At 48.6% G+C, this 20459-nt stretch overlaps 2 protein-coding genes across 4 annotated transcripts in view; one reads left to right on the plus strand and one right to left on the minus strand.

Moving 5' to 3' along the window:
• Positions 1-809, minus strand: part of LOC117869996 (zinc finger protein 239-like) — a 1162621-nt gene extending 1161812 nt beyond the window's left edge. For all 3 annotated transcript variants that reach the window (XM_034757125.1, XM_034757123.1, XM_034757122.1), the window contains exon 1: positions 521-809. In XM_034757125.1, the coding sequence (XP_034613016.1) occupies positions 521-701 (181 nt within the window). In that variant the 5' untranslated portion in view covers positions 702-809. The remainder of the gene's footprint in view (positions 1-520) is intronic.
• A 382-nt stretch (positions 810-1191) lies between these two features.
• The window catches only part of LOC117870004 (zinc finger protein 883-like), a 75153-nt gene continuing 55885 nt past the window's right edge, over positions 1192-20459 (plus strand). Inside the window, exon 1 of the mRNA XM_034757152.1 lies at positions 1192-1415. The gene's annotated coding sequence lies outside the window, so the exon portion shown is untranslated. The remainder of the gene's footprint in view (positions 1416-20459) is intronic.

The following is a 20459-nucleotide window of genomic DNA, read 5'->3' on the forward strand; positions in this document are numbered from 1 at the left end:
CCTTCTCAGGGATTTGAGGGAAAGGGGGGGGGGGTCACCCTGGATGTTGCTCGTTGCTCTCTAGAGAGAAAGGGGGAAGGGCTGGAGAGGATGGGGGGTCCCCACAGGAGGGGACAGCAGTAAATCCAAGGGGATCTCACCCCCCCCCTTTCTCTCCACGCTCCTCGGGGATCACCTGCTCTTCTCCCCCTCCCCCCCCCCCGCCATGTCCGGGCTGCACAGACATTTTCCATCCGCCCCTTTCCCAGGTCTCCCCCCCCCCGCCCGGCAGCCCCCGCCCGGCCCCACGCAGGGACCCCAGTGGGGGCTGGTCTCCTCCCGCCGGGACCCCCCGTGGGGCCCCAGGGCAGATCCTGGCCGATCCCAGGGGCGTTGGGCTCCTGCGACTACAGCAGCTCCGAGCCCCCCGCGGGCGCTGCCCCCAGGGAGCAGATCCCGGCGCTGCGAGATGCCGGGTCCCCCCCACGGACACTGGGGCAGAGTCACCGCCCGGCCCCGCCCCCGGGGCTCGCTCCGGTACCTGGAGGCTGCAGCGCCGCAGCGGGGCGGGCAGAGCCCGGGGCGGCCCCAGCGGGAGCAGGGCGCGGGCCGGGCACGGGGGGGTTAATGGGTCTCCCCGGCACAGACCCTCCTGCTCCGCCCGGCCCCGCAGCGCCAGGGAGCAGCAGCATGCGGCACTCTTCCTCCCTCCATCTGCGCATGCCCAGAGCCGGGAGACACAAACTCTTCTTCGGCTCCGGGAGAGGCTCCAACGGCCCCGCACGAGCCAGGCAGCGCCACAGCGCCCCACGCGCGTTCACAACCCGACTCGTCCTCCCCAGTCCAACGTCACTTCCGTTCCCAGAAGGGGCAGGAACATCTCCCAGCGTGCCCCAGACGCCGCTTCCGCCCTCTTCAGCTCAAGTAAGGGAGAGTTTCAGCAGCTGTTCTCCGGGCCTCCCTGTCAACGTCATTTCCGCTCCCTGCAGAGTCAGGAACTACATATCCCAGACGGCTCCGGGAAGTGCTTCCGCCCTCTTCAGCTCAAGTAAAGGAGAGTTTCAGCAGCTGTTCTCCGGGCCTCCCTGTGAACGTCACTTCCGCTCCCTGCAGAGTCAGGAACTACATATCCTAGACTGCTCCGNCTGTGAACGTCACTTCCGCTCCCTGCAGAGTCAGGAACTACATATCCTAGACTGCTCCGGGAAGTGCTTCCGCCCTCTTCAGCTCAGGTAAGGGAGGGTTTCAGCAGTTGCAAGCCCCCCTAGGGCCGGGAGAACAAAGCTGCTGCTGTTTCCTCCGTGTGACCCGGGAGTCGGGGCTGAGCAGCTGCTGCTCTCTGGGGTCTGTGCTGGGGGAGCCCGGCATTAACCCCTCCGTGCCCGGCCGGGGGGGCTTTCTCCAGCTGGGACCAGCCCCCGGGCCGGAGCCCCCCGGTGAGTGAGAGACCCCGGGGGGGCGCTGGGGCTGGGCAGGAAAGTGACTCTCCGCCCCGGGGAACCTGGGAGAAGCCTCGGAGCTGCCTCAGCCCCAGTGGAGCTGCAGCAGGATCTGCCCCCGGCACCGCTGGGATTTGGGGGGGGGGGCAGAGATTGGGGGCCGGCGGGGAGGTCCCCTGTGTGTTGTGTATTTGGTTGTCATAGTAATAGACTCTTGCGTTGCTATGGCAACTGAGTTAGATTATTAGGGGATAGTCCATACAGTTTTAGCTGGTTTTTGGTTAGTTCTCTGTGTGGCAATAAATGGCTGCTTCAAAGTTTACAGCTCTCTGTGTCTCCAGTGATTTCTTCCTAAAACTGTTACCCTGAAGGATATAACACTGTGGTGTGGGGAGAGGTGGGGGTGTCGGGCAGGGAGGGGAGAAGCCAGAGTTGCGGCCTGGGGCGGCGGGGGGGTTGAACTGTCTCTGTGCAACCAGGAAATCCCTGGGGGAGAACTGGTGGGTGGGGGAGGGGAGTTAATTGGATCCTTTCCCTGTTTGTGCCACTTGCCTCTCACCCACTGATACAAATGCCATCTAGTTCTTCCCCTTTTCTCTCTCAGTATCTCACACATGGCTATAAAATCTGGGGAGATTCCCCCCCCTTTCCCCTCAAATGATCAGCTCTCTGGTCTCCCCTGATTTCCCCCTGGTCTCTCCATAATTCTGAAATGTCAGTTTAAAATCTGTCCGATGTGGTAGTTTTTCCCACCCATTTTATCTGCAGCGATTTGCCCTTCTCCCAGTGGGAAATTGTTGCCCTGAGTCATTCCCCAAAACATGGCTGCCCCTGGAGTGATGATGGGATGGGATACCTGTTCTCTGCCAGGGTAGGGAAGGGAGGTGCATATGTTCCCCATGGGGACTGCCCAGACACCGGTTTCCCAATCCCAGTTACTGCCCCCTAACTATCAACACAGTTGCTCCCAGCCATCTGTTACCAGTCACCTGCCCATCCCCCACTGCTGCCCCCTTCCTTCAGCCAGGTGTTGCTGGCCCAGATGACACAACTCCTCACTGGTCTGGTTTGCACCCCACCATGTGAAAATGGCTTAGGTTGGTAGTGACATTTCTTGAGACATGGAGAGTCTTGCTCCCCCATCACCATGTCCAATAGGCACAATCTGTCTTCTCTGCAAGCTTCTTGGATTTTTGAGTCCCTCATTCCCGAAGTCACATGACCCCGATTCTTATTTTTCACATTCTGCTTTTCCGGACTAATTAGAGTCCTGAATTATAGCTTCTAATTTCCCAGTGTTCTCCACACCCTGGGATTTTCCTACTCCCTCCCATTACACTGGACTCACTGGATTCCCTAGTACATAAGAATGGCCATACTGGGTCAGACCAAAGGTCCATGCAGCCCAGTATACTGTCGTCTGACAATGGCCAATGCCAGGTCCCTCAGAGCGAATGAACACAACAGGTAATTATCAAGTGATCCATCACCTGTCGTGCATTCCCAGCTTCTAGCAAGCAGAGGCTACAGACATCATCCCTGCCCATCCTGGCTAATGGCCATTGATGAACCTATCCTCCGTTAATTTAACTTGTTCTTTTTTGAACCCTGTTACAGTCTTGGCCTTCACAACATCCTCTGGCAAAGAGTTCCACAGGTTGACTGTGCATTGTTTGAAGAAATACTTCCTTTTGTTTGTTTTATACCCGCTGCCTATTAATTTCATTTTGTGATTCCTAGTCCTTGTCTTATGAGAAGGAGTAAATAACTTCCTTATTTACTTCGTCCATGCCAGTCATGATTTTATAGACCTCTCTCCTATCCCCCCTTTGTCTCTTTTCCAAGCTGAAAAGTCCCAGTCTTTTTCAACTCTCCTCATACAGAAGCTGTTTCATACTCCTAATCTTTTTTTTTTTTTTTTTTTTTTTTTTTTTTGCCCTTTTCTGTACCTTTCCAATTCCAAGATATCTTCTTTCAGATGGGGCAACCACATCTGCACGCAGTATTTGGGCATATCATGGATTTATATAGTGCAATATGATATTTTCTGTCTTATTATCTATCCCTTTTTTAATGATTCTCAATATTCTGTTTGCTTTTTGACTGCCGCTGCAACTTGAGTGGATGTTTTCAGAGAACTATACACATTGACTCCACGATCTCTCTCTCGAGTGGAAACAGCTAATTTAGACCCCATCATTTTATATGTATAGTGTTTTCCAATGGGCTGCAATATGCGTTATCCTGACATCTAGTACTGCTGAGATCCTGCATTCAGTAATATCCCTGCCCTTCCTGTTCCCTTTCTCCCCTGAACCCCACCAGCCCATGCTTACTGTTCCCAGCTTCCCCAGGACTCTCTCATTGTCTCTGGTAGGGTTACCATATTTCAACACTCAAAAAAGAGGATGGGAGGAGCCCCGCCCCTGTCATAGCCCCGCCCCCATCCTGTCATAGCCCCACCCCTGCCCCTTCCACTCCCTCCCACTTCCTGCCCCCTGAGAACCCCCAACCCTCCCCCCCACTCCTTGTCCCCTGACTGCCCCCCAGGACTCCACCCCCTCCCTAAGCCTCCCTGCCTCTTGTCCCCTGACTGCCTCCTCCTGAGACCTTCCCCACATCCTAACTGGCCCCCTAGGACCCTACCCCCTACCTGTCCCCTGACTGCCCCAACCCTTATCCACAGCCCCCCCCCAGAACTCCTGACCCATCTAAACCCCTCTGCTCCCTGACCCCTGACTGCCCCCTCCTGGGACCCCTGCTCCTAACTGCCCTCCAGAACCCCACCTCCTACCTGAGCCTCCCTGTTCCTTATCCCCTAACTGCCCCTTCCTAAGACCCCTCTCCCTAACTGCCCCCCAGGACCCTACCCCCTACCTGTACCCTGACTGCCCAAAACCTTATCCACCCACCCCAGAAAGCCCGCCCCGAACTCCCGACCCCCCCACACTCCTTGTCCCCTGACTGCCCCCTCCTGGGACCCCTGCTCCTAACTGCCCTCCAGAACCCCACCCCCTACCTAAGCCTCCCTGTTCCTTGTCCCCTAACTGCCCCCTCCTGAGACCCCCCCCACCTGTACCCTGACTGCCCAAAACCTTACACCCCCAACCCCCAGACAGCCCCCCCCCCCGAACTCTCGACCCATCCAACCCTCCCCCCTGCTCCCTGTCTCTTGATTACCCCCCCCCCCGAACCTTCCTGCCGCTTCTCTGGTCCCCGGCCCCCTTACTGTGCCGCTCGACAGCGGGGGAGAGCAGCAGGGTCGGAGCTCCAGACGAACAGCGATCTGTGAGTGCGGGGGGGGGGAGGGAGGGAGAGGAGGGGAGTGGTGTCAAGTTTCAGGAGGGAAGAGGGGGGATGTGCAGGAAGGGCTCTGGCTCTGGCTTTTGGAGCACTGGCTGCTCTGTAAGCCGCGCGCACGCTCTGCATGGGGGGGGAGGAGGGGAAGTCCGGACATTGACAAATTCCCCCCCGGACGCTATTTTTAACCCGAAAAAGCCGGACATGTCCGGGGGAATCCGGACGAATGGTAACCCTAGTCTCTGGACCTCTCTGTCAGCAAGAAGCAGAGCCAGGGAGACTTGCCCTCTCTCTGGAGTCTTCAAATTCTGGGACATGGATTTACTTTCTCGGTGTTTTAGGAGCCTCTTTGAAATCGAGTGTCTGTGACACCAACCACAGTGCAATCTGGACTGTTGAACAACTGTGGCCCCTCAGTTCCCCAGGCTGGGGTGCCTTTTACCCTGGTTTACTGTGAGAACAGCCACTCCTGGGCAGTTAACACACAGTCTCCAGCATCTAACTCGCTCCCAGCTACACAGTATTGAGTGCTGCTAGTTAGTGACTCACGAATTACAGTACCCCACAGGAGAACCCCAGAAAATTCTGTGGTCCCAGACTTCCCACCAGAAATGTGCATCTTGCACTGTCCAGAACACTACTGAACAACGCAAGCTCATATGAAATCTGTTATTTCATCAGTGGAAAATGAAATGCACCAGGCTTTTTATCCCAAATAGAGTTTCCAACATACTTTAATCCAAACACACTGGTTAGATGAAACAATAAAACAAGATTAACTACCGGAAAAAAAACTGACTACAGATAATGAGGCATAAAAGTCAGAATTGTTTACAAAAGAAATGCAAGGTAAAACACAAACTAATGTCTAACTTAACAAGCTAAAACGGATTCAAAGCTAATGTTTCTCTCACCATATGCTGAGACAGGCTGGCTTTCCTTTCAGCCAGGACTCCCCCTAACCCGCTAATTCAGTTCTTCAGGAGTTGGCATGAGCAGAGGGCAAGGGGAGAGGGAGAGTCTCAAACATTTTTCTCACCTCTTTTTATAATTCAGTCCTTTGTACTAGAAACAACTTCAGTTCTCAGCTGAGTCATGGTGACAGGCTGTTTGTTGTAGATATGAACTTCAAGAGGTCCCTGTGATGGAATGTAAATGTCTTCTTCACACCTTCCCCCTGCCGCAGAATGACTATGTGACCAGCTGTTTGCCTTGCTGTCTCTGAGGAACTGGTCTGTGGGTGTTCCCCAGAATTGTAACTTTTTCAGTAATATCATACTGCAAAATCTCATAACTTTACATACAGTGTTGCTACACATTTTTAACAGGAGGATAATATTCAATAAATTATGTGTTTTTAAATGATATCTCACAAGCCATACTGTGTACAAAATTTTTCATAATTTTCTAGAAGAGTGATCATAGGGGTACAGACTGACACAGTGTCTGTCTGTGTGTGTTCCCAGCAGATATGTGGGTATTTCAATCCCTCATAAGCAGAGGGTTCAGCATCTTCAAGGACTTGGGGAGCTGGTCCTGGGAATTCACTGGTTTACTATGTGTGACACTCTATGGAATTGTGAGACACTTTATATTATTATTTTATTATTAATACCAATCTGACAAAATTAAAATGAATCATGCTAGATATGCCATGTAAGGTGTCAGTGAAAATGTTATGATTTTCCAAGTACGATAATTTTGTTTCTATGTTTGTATCACCTTTGTATTGTGAGTTATAGATGTGTAGAGTATATCTGTATTTCCAGACTTGTGCAGTGTTTCTAGTTGACACCCCCAGACATACTGGCATCAGCACTGCCTAGGCTGTTTGATGGCCCATTCAGGGTCATCAGCTGTACAATGAGCCCATGGAAAGGATCAAGGGGATACACCTATTGAGTCAGCAAGACATGCAAGGGTATGCCTGTATATGGAGAACGCCAAGGCTTTTCCATGCCATGTGCCGTGAAGCTTGTGTTTGGGACACAGGAAGTAGAAGCCACATGGCAAAAGGAATATAAAGGGCAGCTGCATCATCTCCATTTTGTCTTCAATCCCTCTTCCTACCTCTGGAGCAACTTCTCTACAAACTGAAGCCTTGAACATAGGACTGAATGACCCATGCAAACTGTGGATGTGTTCCAGACGGACTTTCAAGCAGCTACTCACCAATGCTGTTAAGAACCTGATACATTCCAAATCTATATATCTGACTGCTTTCCCATTTAACGTCTTCCTTCCTTCCTTCTTTTAGTTTAGATGCTAAAGGATTGGCTGACAGGATGATATTTTGTGTAAGATCCAAACCTATAGTGATCTGGTAATGTGGCTGACGCTTTGGGGTCAGAAGAACATTTTGTTTGTGAGCAGAGTTTTTAAATAACCTCTCAGTATACTGGACCCTAGGTGCTGATTGGGAGTCAGAGAACTGGAATGCAATAAAGGGGGCTGTGGGATTTCTTTTTCCAGCTTTTCAGTAACCAATGTGGGTGATCAGAAGCACAATTTGTGACTGGTCAGTGAGTTTAACTTCAGTGTTAACCATCAGTTTTGGGAGCATCTGCCCTCCCTTTTTCAGCCTGCCCTGCCCTTGGCATTTTCAGTGAGGCCTGCCCCAGGCACACCAGGTCACACTAAGCACTGAAGTTAAATTAATAGAATGTTTTTTATGACAAAGTCTTATGAAATCAATGGAACTCCTTTGTTTTCTTTCATCTGAGCAGGGTTTCCAGTTTCCTAATGTGATGTGATCTCCGAGCTGGAACAAGGGGAAGAGTCATGGGTCTCAGACCTCCAGGATTCAGAGGAAAGAGAGATCCTGAGAGCTCCCTGCACAGGTGAGGAAACATTAAACCAACTCAAAATCTGTAAGTGCCTGAAGAAAACATCTGGGATACGCTACAAAGTGCTTGGGAGTTCTCTCGGTTCATTATTGTCCCTTGCAGAGGTTGTATCCTCAGGGTAAATACAGCTCATGGCTTCCTATAGATCCTAGCAGACACCAGGCAGTAGCTTCCTCCCTTCCCCATGAGAATTTGGATGGGATGTGAAGGCTGAATTGATCCCACTCCTCTCTCCTACTTGTGGGAGGAGTTGGGGGGAGTTCAGTTCCTGAATTTTATTTGACATCTCTCCAGCACTTGTTTTGGTTTGGTTTTCCCCTTTCCATCCCTGTTTGAGGTTTCTGTCTCTATCACAGCAGGTGATGCAATGGTATGTGAGAAAGAGGAGCAGAATTCTCAGCAGGAAAATGTTGTGCAAGCGGATAAACAAAGAGGATTATCGCAAAGATCGAAAAGGAATGTGTCCTGGAGTCATGAGCAGGGAAAATCCTGTGAGATTCAGCACAGACCAGAAAGAGAGCAGGGAAACCAGCCAGGGGAGAAAGTGGGTAAATTTATTTCCTGTTGGGCAACTCAGAAAGGCCTCAAGGAAACCACAACACAGCAGGAAATCCTCATGGGAAAGAGGAAAAATACATGTACTGAGTGAGGGAAAAACTTCACTCGAAGATCAGCCCTTTCTGTTCATCAGAGAATCCACACAGGGGAGAGGCCGTATGAATGCAGTGAGTGTGGGAATACCTTCTCTTAGCACTCAGCCCATGTTAGCCATCAGAGAATCTACAAGGGAGATCAAGATGATAAAAACCTCAGGGCTATCACTACTTCTTTTTTTTCTGTAATACTTTTTCTGATTCCCACATAGTAACGTTTAAAGCTTTTTGAACTATTTGCAGCACCATTATCCCTCAGCTTGTCCAGATGAGTGACCAATTTTTGCTTTTTGCAGTTCACCCTGTTTTAATGTGGACCCATTTGTCCTTTCTATCAAGTCCATTCTCCGATGAGTAACTTGAGTGTGCCCTTCCTATCAGGAGCCAGGGAACATCACATTTATACCATTCCTCCTATTACAAAATTATTGTTAGAGTAACTAGTTATACAGATCATATCATTGATGTTCTCACGTTGCTCTAGGTCAGGGGTAGGCAACCTATGGCACGAGGGCTGATTTTCAGTGGCACTCACACTGCCCAGGTCCTGGCCATGGGTCTGGGGGCTCTGCGTTTTTAATTTAATTTTAAATGAAGCTTCTTAAACCTTTGATAAACCTTATTTACCTGTCTATCTCATAGAGCTAGAAGGGACCCTGCAAGGTCATCAAGTCCAGCCCCCTGCCTTCATTAGCAGGACCAAGTACTTATTTTTGACTTGGATCCCTAAGTGGCCCCCTCAAGGATTGAGCTCATAACCCTGGGTTTAGCAGGCCAATGCTCCAACCACTGAGCTATCCTCCCATATTACTTTACATACAACAATAGTTTCGTTATATATTTTAGACTTCTAGAAAGAGACCATCTAAAAGCGTTAAAAATGTATTACTGGCACGTGAAACCTTATATTAGAGTGAATAAATGAAGACTCGGCACACCACTCCTGAAAGATTGCTGACCCCTGCTCTAGGTTGTGCTGAAGAGCAGTTATATTGGGAACTTTTCAAATTATATTATTTAAATGAAGAGGAGCAGGGGCAGGAAAAAGTGTCATTTCAGCCTCTGTGACACTGGAAGGAGATGGGGTGACTCAGAGATTCCTTCCTTCCCCATAAATGCAGAAATGTTAAACTCTGCCTAGCTCAGACAAAAGGTATCTTCATCACATTCTATCCATCCACTTCTCAAAGTGTCATGTGATGAAGCATTCTCAGTTGTCTCTGCTTGGAGATGATACTTTAACTTCTTTAATCCTATACTAGAGTCGCTATGACTGGGGATGAAAGTGTCAAAAACCTGGAAGGGGAATTCAAATGGATCCTATACACAGTGTGATCATTTGGAGTTTAAATCCCAGGTTCCATCTACTGGTAAAGCCACTTCTGACAAGGTGGTTGTTTTGTCCCCCATTATGGGGATGTTAGGATACTAAAAATTTTGTAAAGAACACAACCGACTATTGAGACAGTGCTGAGTGAAGCAGGTTTGAATGGATCAGAGGAGACTGTGATGGGAGAATCTCTTGTCCTGGTTCTGAATAATCAGATGTATCCTGCTCTGGAGTTTCACTTGACACTTTCATTGTCATGTATTCTGTCTCTCTGTGAGTGGGTTTCTGTCTTTCCTGGAGGCTCTTTGGTCACCCAATTGGATATTAGTTCAGTTTGATAGGATGTAGCTCAGATTTATTGGAGACTTTAAGAGAAATGACCATTTGCTAAAGTCGTCATTTCTCACTTCAGCTTTGCTTTTTCCCCACCTCTCCATGATGACATGGAGAAAGTTCAAGTGCAGTTCTGTCAACAGGAAAGAAATCTCCAATTTACTGGATGTGCTAACAAAGAAACAATAGTGATTTAAAATCTCCACTGGGAAGTGATGAACAACAGCAGAACCCCAACTAACTGAAGGAAATGCATATGATCACAGTGTACTTCAATTGTTTAAGTCAATATTGTCTCAGATGATCTGGGGAGAGAATTCCATGGTAAGTGGTTTTGAAGTAGGTAAATTGTCCCATGTATTTGGTTTCCAAAGCATTTGTAACCCAGGCCCCACAGAGGATCTTGCCTAGCTAATCCTATGGTATGGGAGATGCTGCTCTTCACAATGCAGATGTTGAGGAAATAGAAGTGGATTTTTTGTTGAATTTATCCTTTGTAGGTATAAATGTGTATAAAATGAAATCAGTGTTTGAAATCTAATAGCTGCAGAAAAATAGCTATTTTTGAATAGGAACTCCAGCTCTGGTAACTAACAGTGTAAACCAGACAATTCTCTCTTGTGTTTTATGCATTTACATCAATTCTCCTCTGCCTCCTCCTACATTGAAAGATTAAAAAGTGTGAAAAGAGAGGTATTTTTCCTCCTGATGCAAACATTCCCACATAGGAGACCCCTTCCACCAACACACATGGCAGAAGAACCAGAGATATATGAACTCACAGAATTGGTTGGGACAAACCACAATTTGAGCCAAGGTTCAGTTGTTGGTAATGGGGATTAAAAAAAACCCTAACATATATGACAAGAATTTGTGATCTTTGAATATGTTAGTGTTACCAGTGAAAATGAAATTATAGGTGAAGCTATTTGTTATAGAGTAAGAGACTCATTGTGTGATATTGTCGTGAAAGTGAGTCACCCCAATCATAGGTCTTGGTGGGGATGGCCCATTCAAGTGGGAGGGAATTGTCATCCGTCCCTTGCTAATCAGTTATGTGATGTATTGCTCCATTATCAACCTTTGCACCAATCCAGAAAAGTCAATGGAAAACTATCAAAGACAAACTATAGATATCTAAACCCTGTGGAAGTGAAAAGAATGATAGGACCATCTCCTCATTGTCGTTTCTGTGAATAAATACAAAAGACAGACTCAGTTTATAACAGGGTGGAGAAAACACTCTGGGTCCATTCACCAAGGAGATCCCCAATGACAAGTGGCGTTTCATGAAAGGTACAGCCCTGGCTCCTAGGAACTAGCAATCACTGCCATAGAATGAAGTATGAGGTGAGTATCTACTTAGATAGGGAAAGGTAACTATTAAAAAGAGTAGGTTGCCTTTTGTGATTTTTGTTTAGTTGGTAACGGTTGGTTTCCATAACTCACATTTGTTTCTGTTTAAATTTCTATCCCTAATTAAATACATTTCTGTTTGTTCAATAACTGTACTGAAGTGGTGTGTGTGTGTGAGAGAGAGAGAGAGATACAGGAGCAGTGGTAACCTGGGATATACCATTGCTTCGGGAAGAGAGGATCTGTGATTTCTCTGAGTATCTGGTGATCATGGCTGGACCCCAGAGGGGGATACATTGGAGGAACTCAAGGGTTAGGGTGACTCTGTTGTCAACTGGAAGGGCTGTGCTTGAGTGCCTGACAGGTTGGTGAGATTGGTCGCTAACATCCAGCTACCACATGCAAAAGTCCCTCTTAGTAGTGGCAGGTGGCAACAAGGAGACTCACAGCCCTCAGCACCCTCAGAAGGGTCACAATGTGCATCTATGTTGATCCACCTGTCAAATTCACACAGGGAAAGCACCCTACAGCATAGTTCCCTGCATCAAAATAGCCCTAAAACTCTGCCCTATGAAAGCATGGAACATGTGATCTTAGCTCTGTGAAAGCATGAAAAGAGTCCAAGCCCTGGAGGGTAGGGATTGGGTCCAGAGTGACCTAGACAAATTGGAGGATTGGGCCAAAAGAAATCTGAGGCGGTTCACCAAGGACAAGTGCGGAGTCCTGAATTTAGGATGGAAGAATCTCATGCACCGCAACAGGCTGAGGACTGACCGGCTAAGCGGCAATTCTGCAGAAAAGGACCTGGGGATTACAGTGGACGAGAAGCTGGATATGAGTCAACAGTGTGCCCTTGTCGCCAAGAAGGCTAACGGCATATTGGGCTGCATTAGTAGGAGTGTTGCCAGCAGATGGAGGGAAGTGATTATTCCCCTCTATTTGGCACTGGTAAGGCCATATTTGGAGTACTGCATCCAGTTTTGTGTGCCCCCCCCCCCACTACAGGAAGAATGTGGACAAATTGGAGAGAGTCCAGCGGGGGGGGGACGAAAATGCTTAGGGGTCTGTGGCACATGACTTATGAGGAGAGGCTGAGGGAACTGGGATTATTTAGTCTGGAGAAGAGTGAGGGGGGATTTGATAGCAGCTTTCAACTACCTGAAGGGGGATTCCAAAGAGGATGGAGCCCGGCTGTTCTCAGTGGTGGCAGATGACAGAACAAAGAGCAACGGTCTCAAATTTCAATGGGGGAAGTCTAGGTTGGATATTAGGAAAACATATTAGGAAAAACTGTTTCCCTAGGAGGGTGGTGAAGCACTGGAATGGGTTCCCTGGGGGGGGGGGGGTGGAATCTCCCATCTTTAGAGGTTTTTAAGGCCAGGCTTGACAGAGCCCTGGCTGGGATGATTTAGTTGGGATTGGTCCTGCTTTGAGCAGGAGCTTAGACTAGATGACCTCCTGAGGTCTCTTCCAACCCTAATCTTCTATGATTGTAAGTAGCTGCAAGTGGTCCCCAAATGTTTCTTTGTGTTCACATCTTTAAAGACGCTGGGAATGGGCAACAGGAGATGGATCACTTCATGATTACCTGTTCCGTTCATTCCCTCTAAAGCATCTGGCATTGACCACTCTTGGAAGTCAGGACACTGGGCTAAATGGACCATTGGTCTGACCCGGTGTGGCTGTTCTTATGTTTTATGTACCGGAATGAGGCACTTACAAAGCAGAAATGGGGGGAGGGGCTCTAAATTTAAATCAGTTTTAGAGAGGAATGTGTTCCAACACAGTGAGACTCAATGTACAGAAGAAATAACAAGTGATCCCCAGCTCCTTCCCCCAAGCCTTAGGTGGGGATTAGCTGCCAACAGCTGCTACCACTGCTCTGAGGGGAGCGGTATAAGCTGTCTGCCTGTGAATGCGGCCCACCAGCTGGCTCTCCTGGGGCAGATGGTGAGTTGCTGGGCAGGGATGCTGTACCAGCTGTAGTCTGAAACATGAACAGGAATCTAAGGACTCTACACCAGCCTCCAGTGGGGGTTGAGGATGCTGAGGCAGTGTAATCTCAGCATCACAGTCATTAAGATTCAAAGCTGCTTGGGGGTGGAGAGGAGGGGGATGACTCTGCTGGATTTTTAGTGCATCCTCTTAACTACTCACCCATGACAACCTGCCAGCCCCCAGCTTTGTCGCTGCACTGTGGTTCTGTTCTCTGTGGGAAGGGGCTTTTAGGAACTGGTATTTCCAGCTGCATGAACAAGTCATAAAAGAGAAGGAAGAGTTAATATCTTAGCCCTCGTCTACACTATGAGTTTAGGTCGAATTTAGCAGTGTTAGATCGATTTGACCCTGCTCCCATCCACACGACAAAGCCATTTTTGTTGACTTAAAAGGCTCTTAAAATCAATTTTGGTACTACTTCCCGATGAGGAAATCAACCTTGCTGGGTTGAATTTGGGGTAGTGTGGATGCAATTCGATGGTATTGGCCTCCAGGAGCTATCCTAGAGTGCTCCATTGTGATCGCTCTGGACAGCACACTCAACTCCGATGCCATCTAGACAGGAAAAGCCTTGTGAACTTTTGAATTTCATTTCGTTTGGCCAGCATGGCATGCTGATCAGCACAGGTGACTGGGCTGCGCTCATCAGCAGAGGTGACCATGGAGTCCCAGAATCACAAAAGAGCTCCAGCTTGGACCAAACGGGGGGTACTGGATCTGATCGCTGTATGGGGAAAGTAATCCGTGCTATCAGAATTCCGTTCCAAAAGATGAAATGCCCAAATATTTGAAAAATTTTCCAAGAGCATGAAGGAGAGAGGCTGTAACAGGGACCTGCAGCAGTGCCGTGTGAAACTTAAGGAGCTCAGGCAAGCCTACCAAAGAACTAGCAAGGCAAATAGCCCCTCCAGGTCAGAGCCCCAGACATTTTTTTTATTATTTATATGGAGATAGGTATATCTCATAGAGCTGCAAGAGACCTTGAAAGGTCATAGAGTCCAGTCCCCGGCCTTCACAGCAGGACCAAGTACCATCCCTGACAGATTTTTGCCCCAGATTCCTAAATGGCCCCATTAAGGATTGAACTCACAACCCTGGGTTTAACCAGGCCAATGCTAAAACCACTGAGCTATCCCTATGATGAGCTGCATGCCCTTCTAGGGGGTGCCCCTACAACTACCCCACCCCTGTGCTTCCCTCCTCCCTGACCCCTCCCAGGCTACCTTGGCAGTTATCCCATTTGTGTGACAAATTTAATAAAGAATGCATGAATTTGAAACAATGACTTTATTGCCTCTGTAAATGGAGATCAAAGGGGGTAGGGGAGGGCGGTTGGCTTACAGGGAAGTAGAGTTAACCAAGGGGGTGGGAGAAACATCAAGGAGAAACAAACAGAACTTTCATATCGTAGCCTGGCCCATCATGAAACTGATTTTCAAAGCTTCTCTGATGCACAGCGCGCCCTGCTGTGCTCTTCTAACTGCCCTGGTGTCTGGCTGCGCGTAATCAGTGGCCAGGCAATTTGCCTCCACCTCCCACCCCGCCATAAACATCTCCCCCTTACTCTCACAGATGTTGTGGAGCGCACAGCAAGCAGTAATAATGATGGGAATATTGGTTTCGCTGAGGTCTAACCGCGTCAGTAAACTGCGCCAGTGAGCTTTTAAATGTCCAAAGGCACATTCTACCACCATTCTGCACTTGCTCAGCCTATAGTTGAACTGCTCCTTACTATGTCCAGGCTTCATGAGCCATGAGAGCAATGGGTAGGCTGGGGTAGTTGTGACCATGCGGTGCTGCCGACTGGGAGAGCAGCCTGAGGCAGAAGCCTCCAGCTGGCATGATATTCCAGGCAGGTCTGAATCTCCATTAGACGAAACTTAAAGAAGAGAATCACCTGGAGTCATTCCTATTTTTGTCCAGGCCCCCCTAACCGACCTCACCAAGTCCGGCCAGGAGCACCCATGTCTGCCCAGGTGCCCCCGACCAACCTAACCGAGGTTGGCCAGGAGCACCTACAGGACGACAACGACGGTTAGCAGTTGTATTGCACTGTCTGCAAGGCAAGGGGATGCTGCTGTGTAGCACTGCAGTACTGCGTCTGCCAGCAGCACCCAGGAGACTTACGGTGACAGTGAGCTGAGCAGGCTCCATGCTTGTCATCATATGTCATCTGCACAAGTAACCAGGAAAAAAGGCGAGAAACGATTTTTTGCCATTGCTTTCACGGAGGGAGGGGGGCCTAATGACATGTACCCAGAACCACCTACGACAATGTTTTTGCCCCATCAGGCATTGGGAGCTCAACCCAGAATTCCAACGGGCGGTGGAGACTGCGGGAACTGTGGGATAGCTACCACAGTGCAATGCTCTGAAAGTCGACGCTAGCCTCGGTACTGTGGACGCACACCGCTGACTTAATGTGCTTAGTGGGGACACGCACAATTGACTGTATCAAATCTATTTCTAAAAAATCAACTTCTATTAAATTGACCTAATTTTGTAGTGTGGACATACCCTTAGGAGAGTCTGTGTTAGATATGTGGAAGGGTGTCCAGAAATCAGTTTGCTCCAGTCTCTTTTCTCTGGGATTTCCTTTAGAAAAAAGTTTGCTCCGTGCTTCACCATCTGCTCTCTCATGCTCAAACTCTGTATCTTCAGATTATAAGGCTAACACACTGACAACTGCGGTAAGAAGGCTTTGGGGATAAGTGCATGTAGGACCTCCTACAGCAGTGACTGGGGCAGGGAAGGAGCCAGGGGTATGCTGGAAGAAGCAGGAAGATCTGGTCCCCAGACACCTTTCCTGGAAGCTTTCTCTGAAGCAAACAAACCAACTCCCCCTGCCACTGAAAAATCCACCTGGGACTAAGAGCAGCACTGGGGAGCTTTCTCCTTGCCACTTCTGCTGGGGTGGGCAGGCATCCTGAAGGCCTTTCTAGAAGAGAATTGGGAACTGAGTTGGGAAAACCAGTTTGAAAAGAGGAAGCTCAGGTTTAGACTAATTTCTTTATAATATTAAATAATCGTTTGATTCTAGTGTCACAATCAATACAATTGCTTCAGCCTGATAGTTTCCCAAAGGGAGTTGAGAGAAAGCACATTTCAGAGTCCAAGAGAGACAGAGCAGGTGAAGGTAAGAGCTTATAGAGGACCAACCTCTGTTGGTGAAAGAGAAAAACTTTGGAGCTAACCCAGAACACTTCTTCAGTTCTGTGTAGTCCGAAAGGTCGTCTCTTCCATCAACAGCATTTGGAACTTAAGAACAGAGATAGTGAGTCAGACCAGTTCATGTAGCCTACTATCCTGTCTTCTGACCGTGGCCAATGCCTGGCGCCCCAGAGAGAATGAACAGAATAGGTAATCATCAAGTGATCCATCACCTGTTGTCCATTCCCAGCTTCTGGCAAACGGGCTAGGGACACCATCCCTGCCCATCCTGGCTAATAGCCATTGATGGACCTATCCTCCAAGCACATCTCTAGTTCTTTTTTTAACTCTGTTCTAGTCTTGGCTTTCCACAGCATCCTCTGGCAAAGAGTTCCCCAGGTGCGTTGTGTGAATACTTCTTTTCAAACCGGCAGCCTATTCATTTCATTTGGTGATCCCTCCTAGTTCTTGTGTTATGAGAAGGAGTAAATAACACTCCCTTCCTTGGTCCTTTGAAAGATATTATGTGAGCCCCCATGCCCTATCTCATGTCCTGGGACCAACACGGATAGAACAATACCACAAACAACAAGGTTCAAAGTCAATTGCACATTGAAGAAGCATCTTGTGTTTCATTCCTTATGTCCCAGTCCCATCGTGTGGCCTTTTCCTTTCCCTCCTTTATGTTAAAAGCTTTTGTGTTTTGCACAGAAACATTATTTCTGCAGGAGACACCCAGGAGTGGGGGCTGCATTCCTGTACCAAACAGTCACTAGAAGGAGGCAGACAAAGGCCTTTAAGATGAGGCATCCATCACAGTCAAAATATCATCTCCCTCCTGCAGGTGACTGGCAGCCTGAATTTGTTCCTTATCCTCCCGGAGTATTGTCTGGAATCAGCACTATACAGCCCCTCTGTATGTAGCAGGAAAAAACACAAACCTTGTCTTTAAAACAAGCGGTCCCTTTCCTTCTCAGGGAAAAATTTTCTATGATTGAAGTTGAGCTTCAGTTCACCTCTCCTAGGGGCGGGTTGGGTGTGGGGTCACCTCCCAATGAGATCTGTTTTCACCTTGGCCCTCTTTCAGTCACTCTAGGACGGTAACTTTGCTCCCAGCTGTCAGGTGACTGCCACCACATCCAGCCTGCTTACTAGCTCCATGGTCATGTGTCCCCGCCTCTGCTAGCACTCATAGTATGCAGGAAAGGTGTCCACACCAGGTGCTTTGGTGGTATAGTGGTGAGCATAGCTGGCTTTCAAATAGTTGGCCTGGGTTTGAGTCTGGAACACTAGATCCCTACTTTTTTGTTGTTTCCTTGTCTGGAAGTGGTTTAATTTCAGTCACATTGTGTTGTAATCACATTATCAATAGAATGAGACAATAAATTCCCCAAAGCCCAGCCAGTCATACAGGATGGAGGCATACAAGGGGCTGGAATATACAGGGAGCTGCAGCACACATCCTTGTGTCATTAGAGAAAGACAGAACACTTGGAAACCTGCATCTCCCATCCCCTTGCCTTCAGTGTTATGATTCCAGCTGTGTGCAATGTTTGCATGACGTTACTGCATGATAGGGAAATAAAGTTTTGCGTCAGTTTTTGCTTCTGCTGATTCCTTTGCTGTTACAATTATAATGACATGAACAAAAGGGAGGCAAAATAAAAATAAACCCAAAATTGCAATACAGGTAGGGAAAGAGAAGATCATGATTAGGCCAAACACTTCAAAATAAAAATTAACACTAAAGAGGGGGAGGCGAGAAGAGATCAGGTATATGGAAATCCCCTTGATATTTGAACTCACATTGCTAGAATCAAAGTTCAGACTTGATATTGTGGAAAACCTACTACTACCCAACTCTCTGAATACCTGTGATGAGCAAGATCAAGTTGGGACACCTGTTCTGCTTCAATCATTTACTGTCTCTCTGTGTTCTCTGTCTCTTTCTTCTCCCCCATTTCTCTCCTCCAATGTCTCTGCCTTTCTCCTCTTGCTCCCTCTCCCCCTGCCCTTTCCCAGGAACTCACACTCTACAGCTTATAGGAAAAGCCAGAGCTCCCATGTTCTGCACATGATCCTGTGTCACAGGATGTATGAGACAGGTCAGAACCAGTCACCAGAACAAATTGGCCCTTTATGGGAAACTTCTCTGCCTACTCCCCAAATTACCCACCACCACCACCACTAAAGGGGGTTGGGTACAGTTGACTGGGAGGCCCCCACAGGAGAAATTTCAGCACAAAGACAAATTTGTGTGAAATGTTGAGAAGTGAAGAGCCCCCTCCCCCCCCCCAAATCCCCAGAACTCTAGTGTCACCCCATGGTACCAGCACAGGGAACCCATTGAGATGGACTACAGAATACAAGGGGGAGGGAGCAGGGGAGAGAGGTGACAGGGAGTCTCTCTTTTTCCTTCTCTCTTCACTTTTTGTTCTTCTCTTCTCTTCCAGGAACTACAGTCACAGCAGGGAGGGCTTTGCCTCATTGTATGGGATCTGTGTCTGTCATGGAGGTCATGGCAGTGATGGATCCTGTGACTTCCTGCAATCTCTGTGACTTCTGCAGTGGCCACTGTGGCTGACTCCAAGGCTACCCAAGCAGCAGCCCATGTGGCTGGTCCTGGGGACCACTTGACCAGCCGTTCCAAGGGAAGCAGGAGCAGCCACAGCTCAGTGGCCCCTAGCAATGGTCTTGGGGTGGCCGGAGGAGTGGCTGGCCCCCTGGGGCTTCCCCCCCCCAGCAGCAGCTGGAGTGGCAGCGGGGCCCCGGGGCTTCTCCCCTGGTAGCTGGTACTCATTATCCATCAAACAAATCGAATTTAGCCCAGGACCCTCAGAGTCAGCAGCTGTTGCACCCCGCACTGAGCTCTCTGGTCAGGTGTCCTAGCACTGGAAGCCTCCTGTTTAGACCCTAAAATAGCATTTTTGCACAGCGGGGCTGAAATTTTGGACCGGACATTGTAGCTCCACTGTTATTTTATTGAATTGTTTCAAAACAGAAACTCAAGAACGTCTCCCAAGTGCCAGGCTCTTTGCCATGGAAACAGCTGCCACTGCTCTCCAGGAGTCTGTCAGGAGTCCACACAGCAAAGTACAAGCCTGCTCCGAACTGAAGTGGGGTCAGACAGTGACAGGGTTGGTAACACAAATTCTTCATACCCTGGGTCCCTTTCTTTCTTTAACCCGGGACGTGCCAGTCAACTGTTAGCCATCATCATCTTAAAATACCTCTCAGTACATTTAACAGAGGAAGTGAAACCCCCTCACACAAATGGCTCCCTGGTTAGGAGTTGTACCATACCTGCCTCTGGAGACTGTCTGGTTTTATACTCTGAGAGCTTTTTCTCTTCAAACCCATCCTTATCCCAATCTATGCACCAACCTCCGCATTTCAGAGTTTAGAATTTACTCTCAGCACCCTAGTATGGCACTTTCCATGTGAATTAGACAAAGTAGGTGGGGGAAGCTACATGGCTATGAAAATTGATGCTCTGGGTGAGGCCTGAATTCATAACCCCAGCAGTACTTTGCCCTGCACTAACCAGTTGTACCCCTGTAGGTGCTTTGTAGACAAACTTGGGAAGTAGGCAGTTACCTATGTCTGTGATTAACAACTTTGGTTGCTAATTGAAAGGCTGATGGTTCAAACCCAACTGAAGATGAAGGTGTTTTTTTAACTGATGAGAATCCAGTACATTTAACAGGCAGAAAATCTCTATTCTGGTTTAGCCTCATTTGACTCCTGACCATCTTCTTCCTCCTCCCTCAGTGTCTTTCCTTCCCCATTGGGGACATGCAGGTTGAACCCTGATCAGTCTGTGTCACAGAGAGTCTGTATCCCATAGAGCCGTGGTGTTCAAACTGCGGAATGTAAGGCACTGGGTTGCGGCATCAGGGCCGTCCTTACCCATATGTAAAGTAGGCAGCTGCGTAGGGCACCAGGAAATTTGGGGCACCAAATTTCCTGGTGCCTTTGCAGCTGCATGCTGCTCCAGCCCCTGCTCTGGCTCTTCCCTAGGGCCCACACCTCTGTTCTGCCCAAGCCCCAGACGCACTCCTGAGGAGTGCAGCTA

Source organism: Trachemys scripta, chromosome 25, assembly GCF_013100865.1.
Source record: "Trachemys scripta elegans isolate TJP31775 chromosome 25, CAS_Tse_1.0, whole genome shotgun sequence".
Classification (NCBI taxonomy): domain Eukaryota; kingdom Metazoa; phylum Chordata; order Testudines; family Emydidae; genus Trachemys; species Trachemys scripta.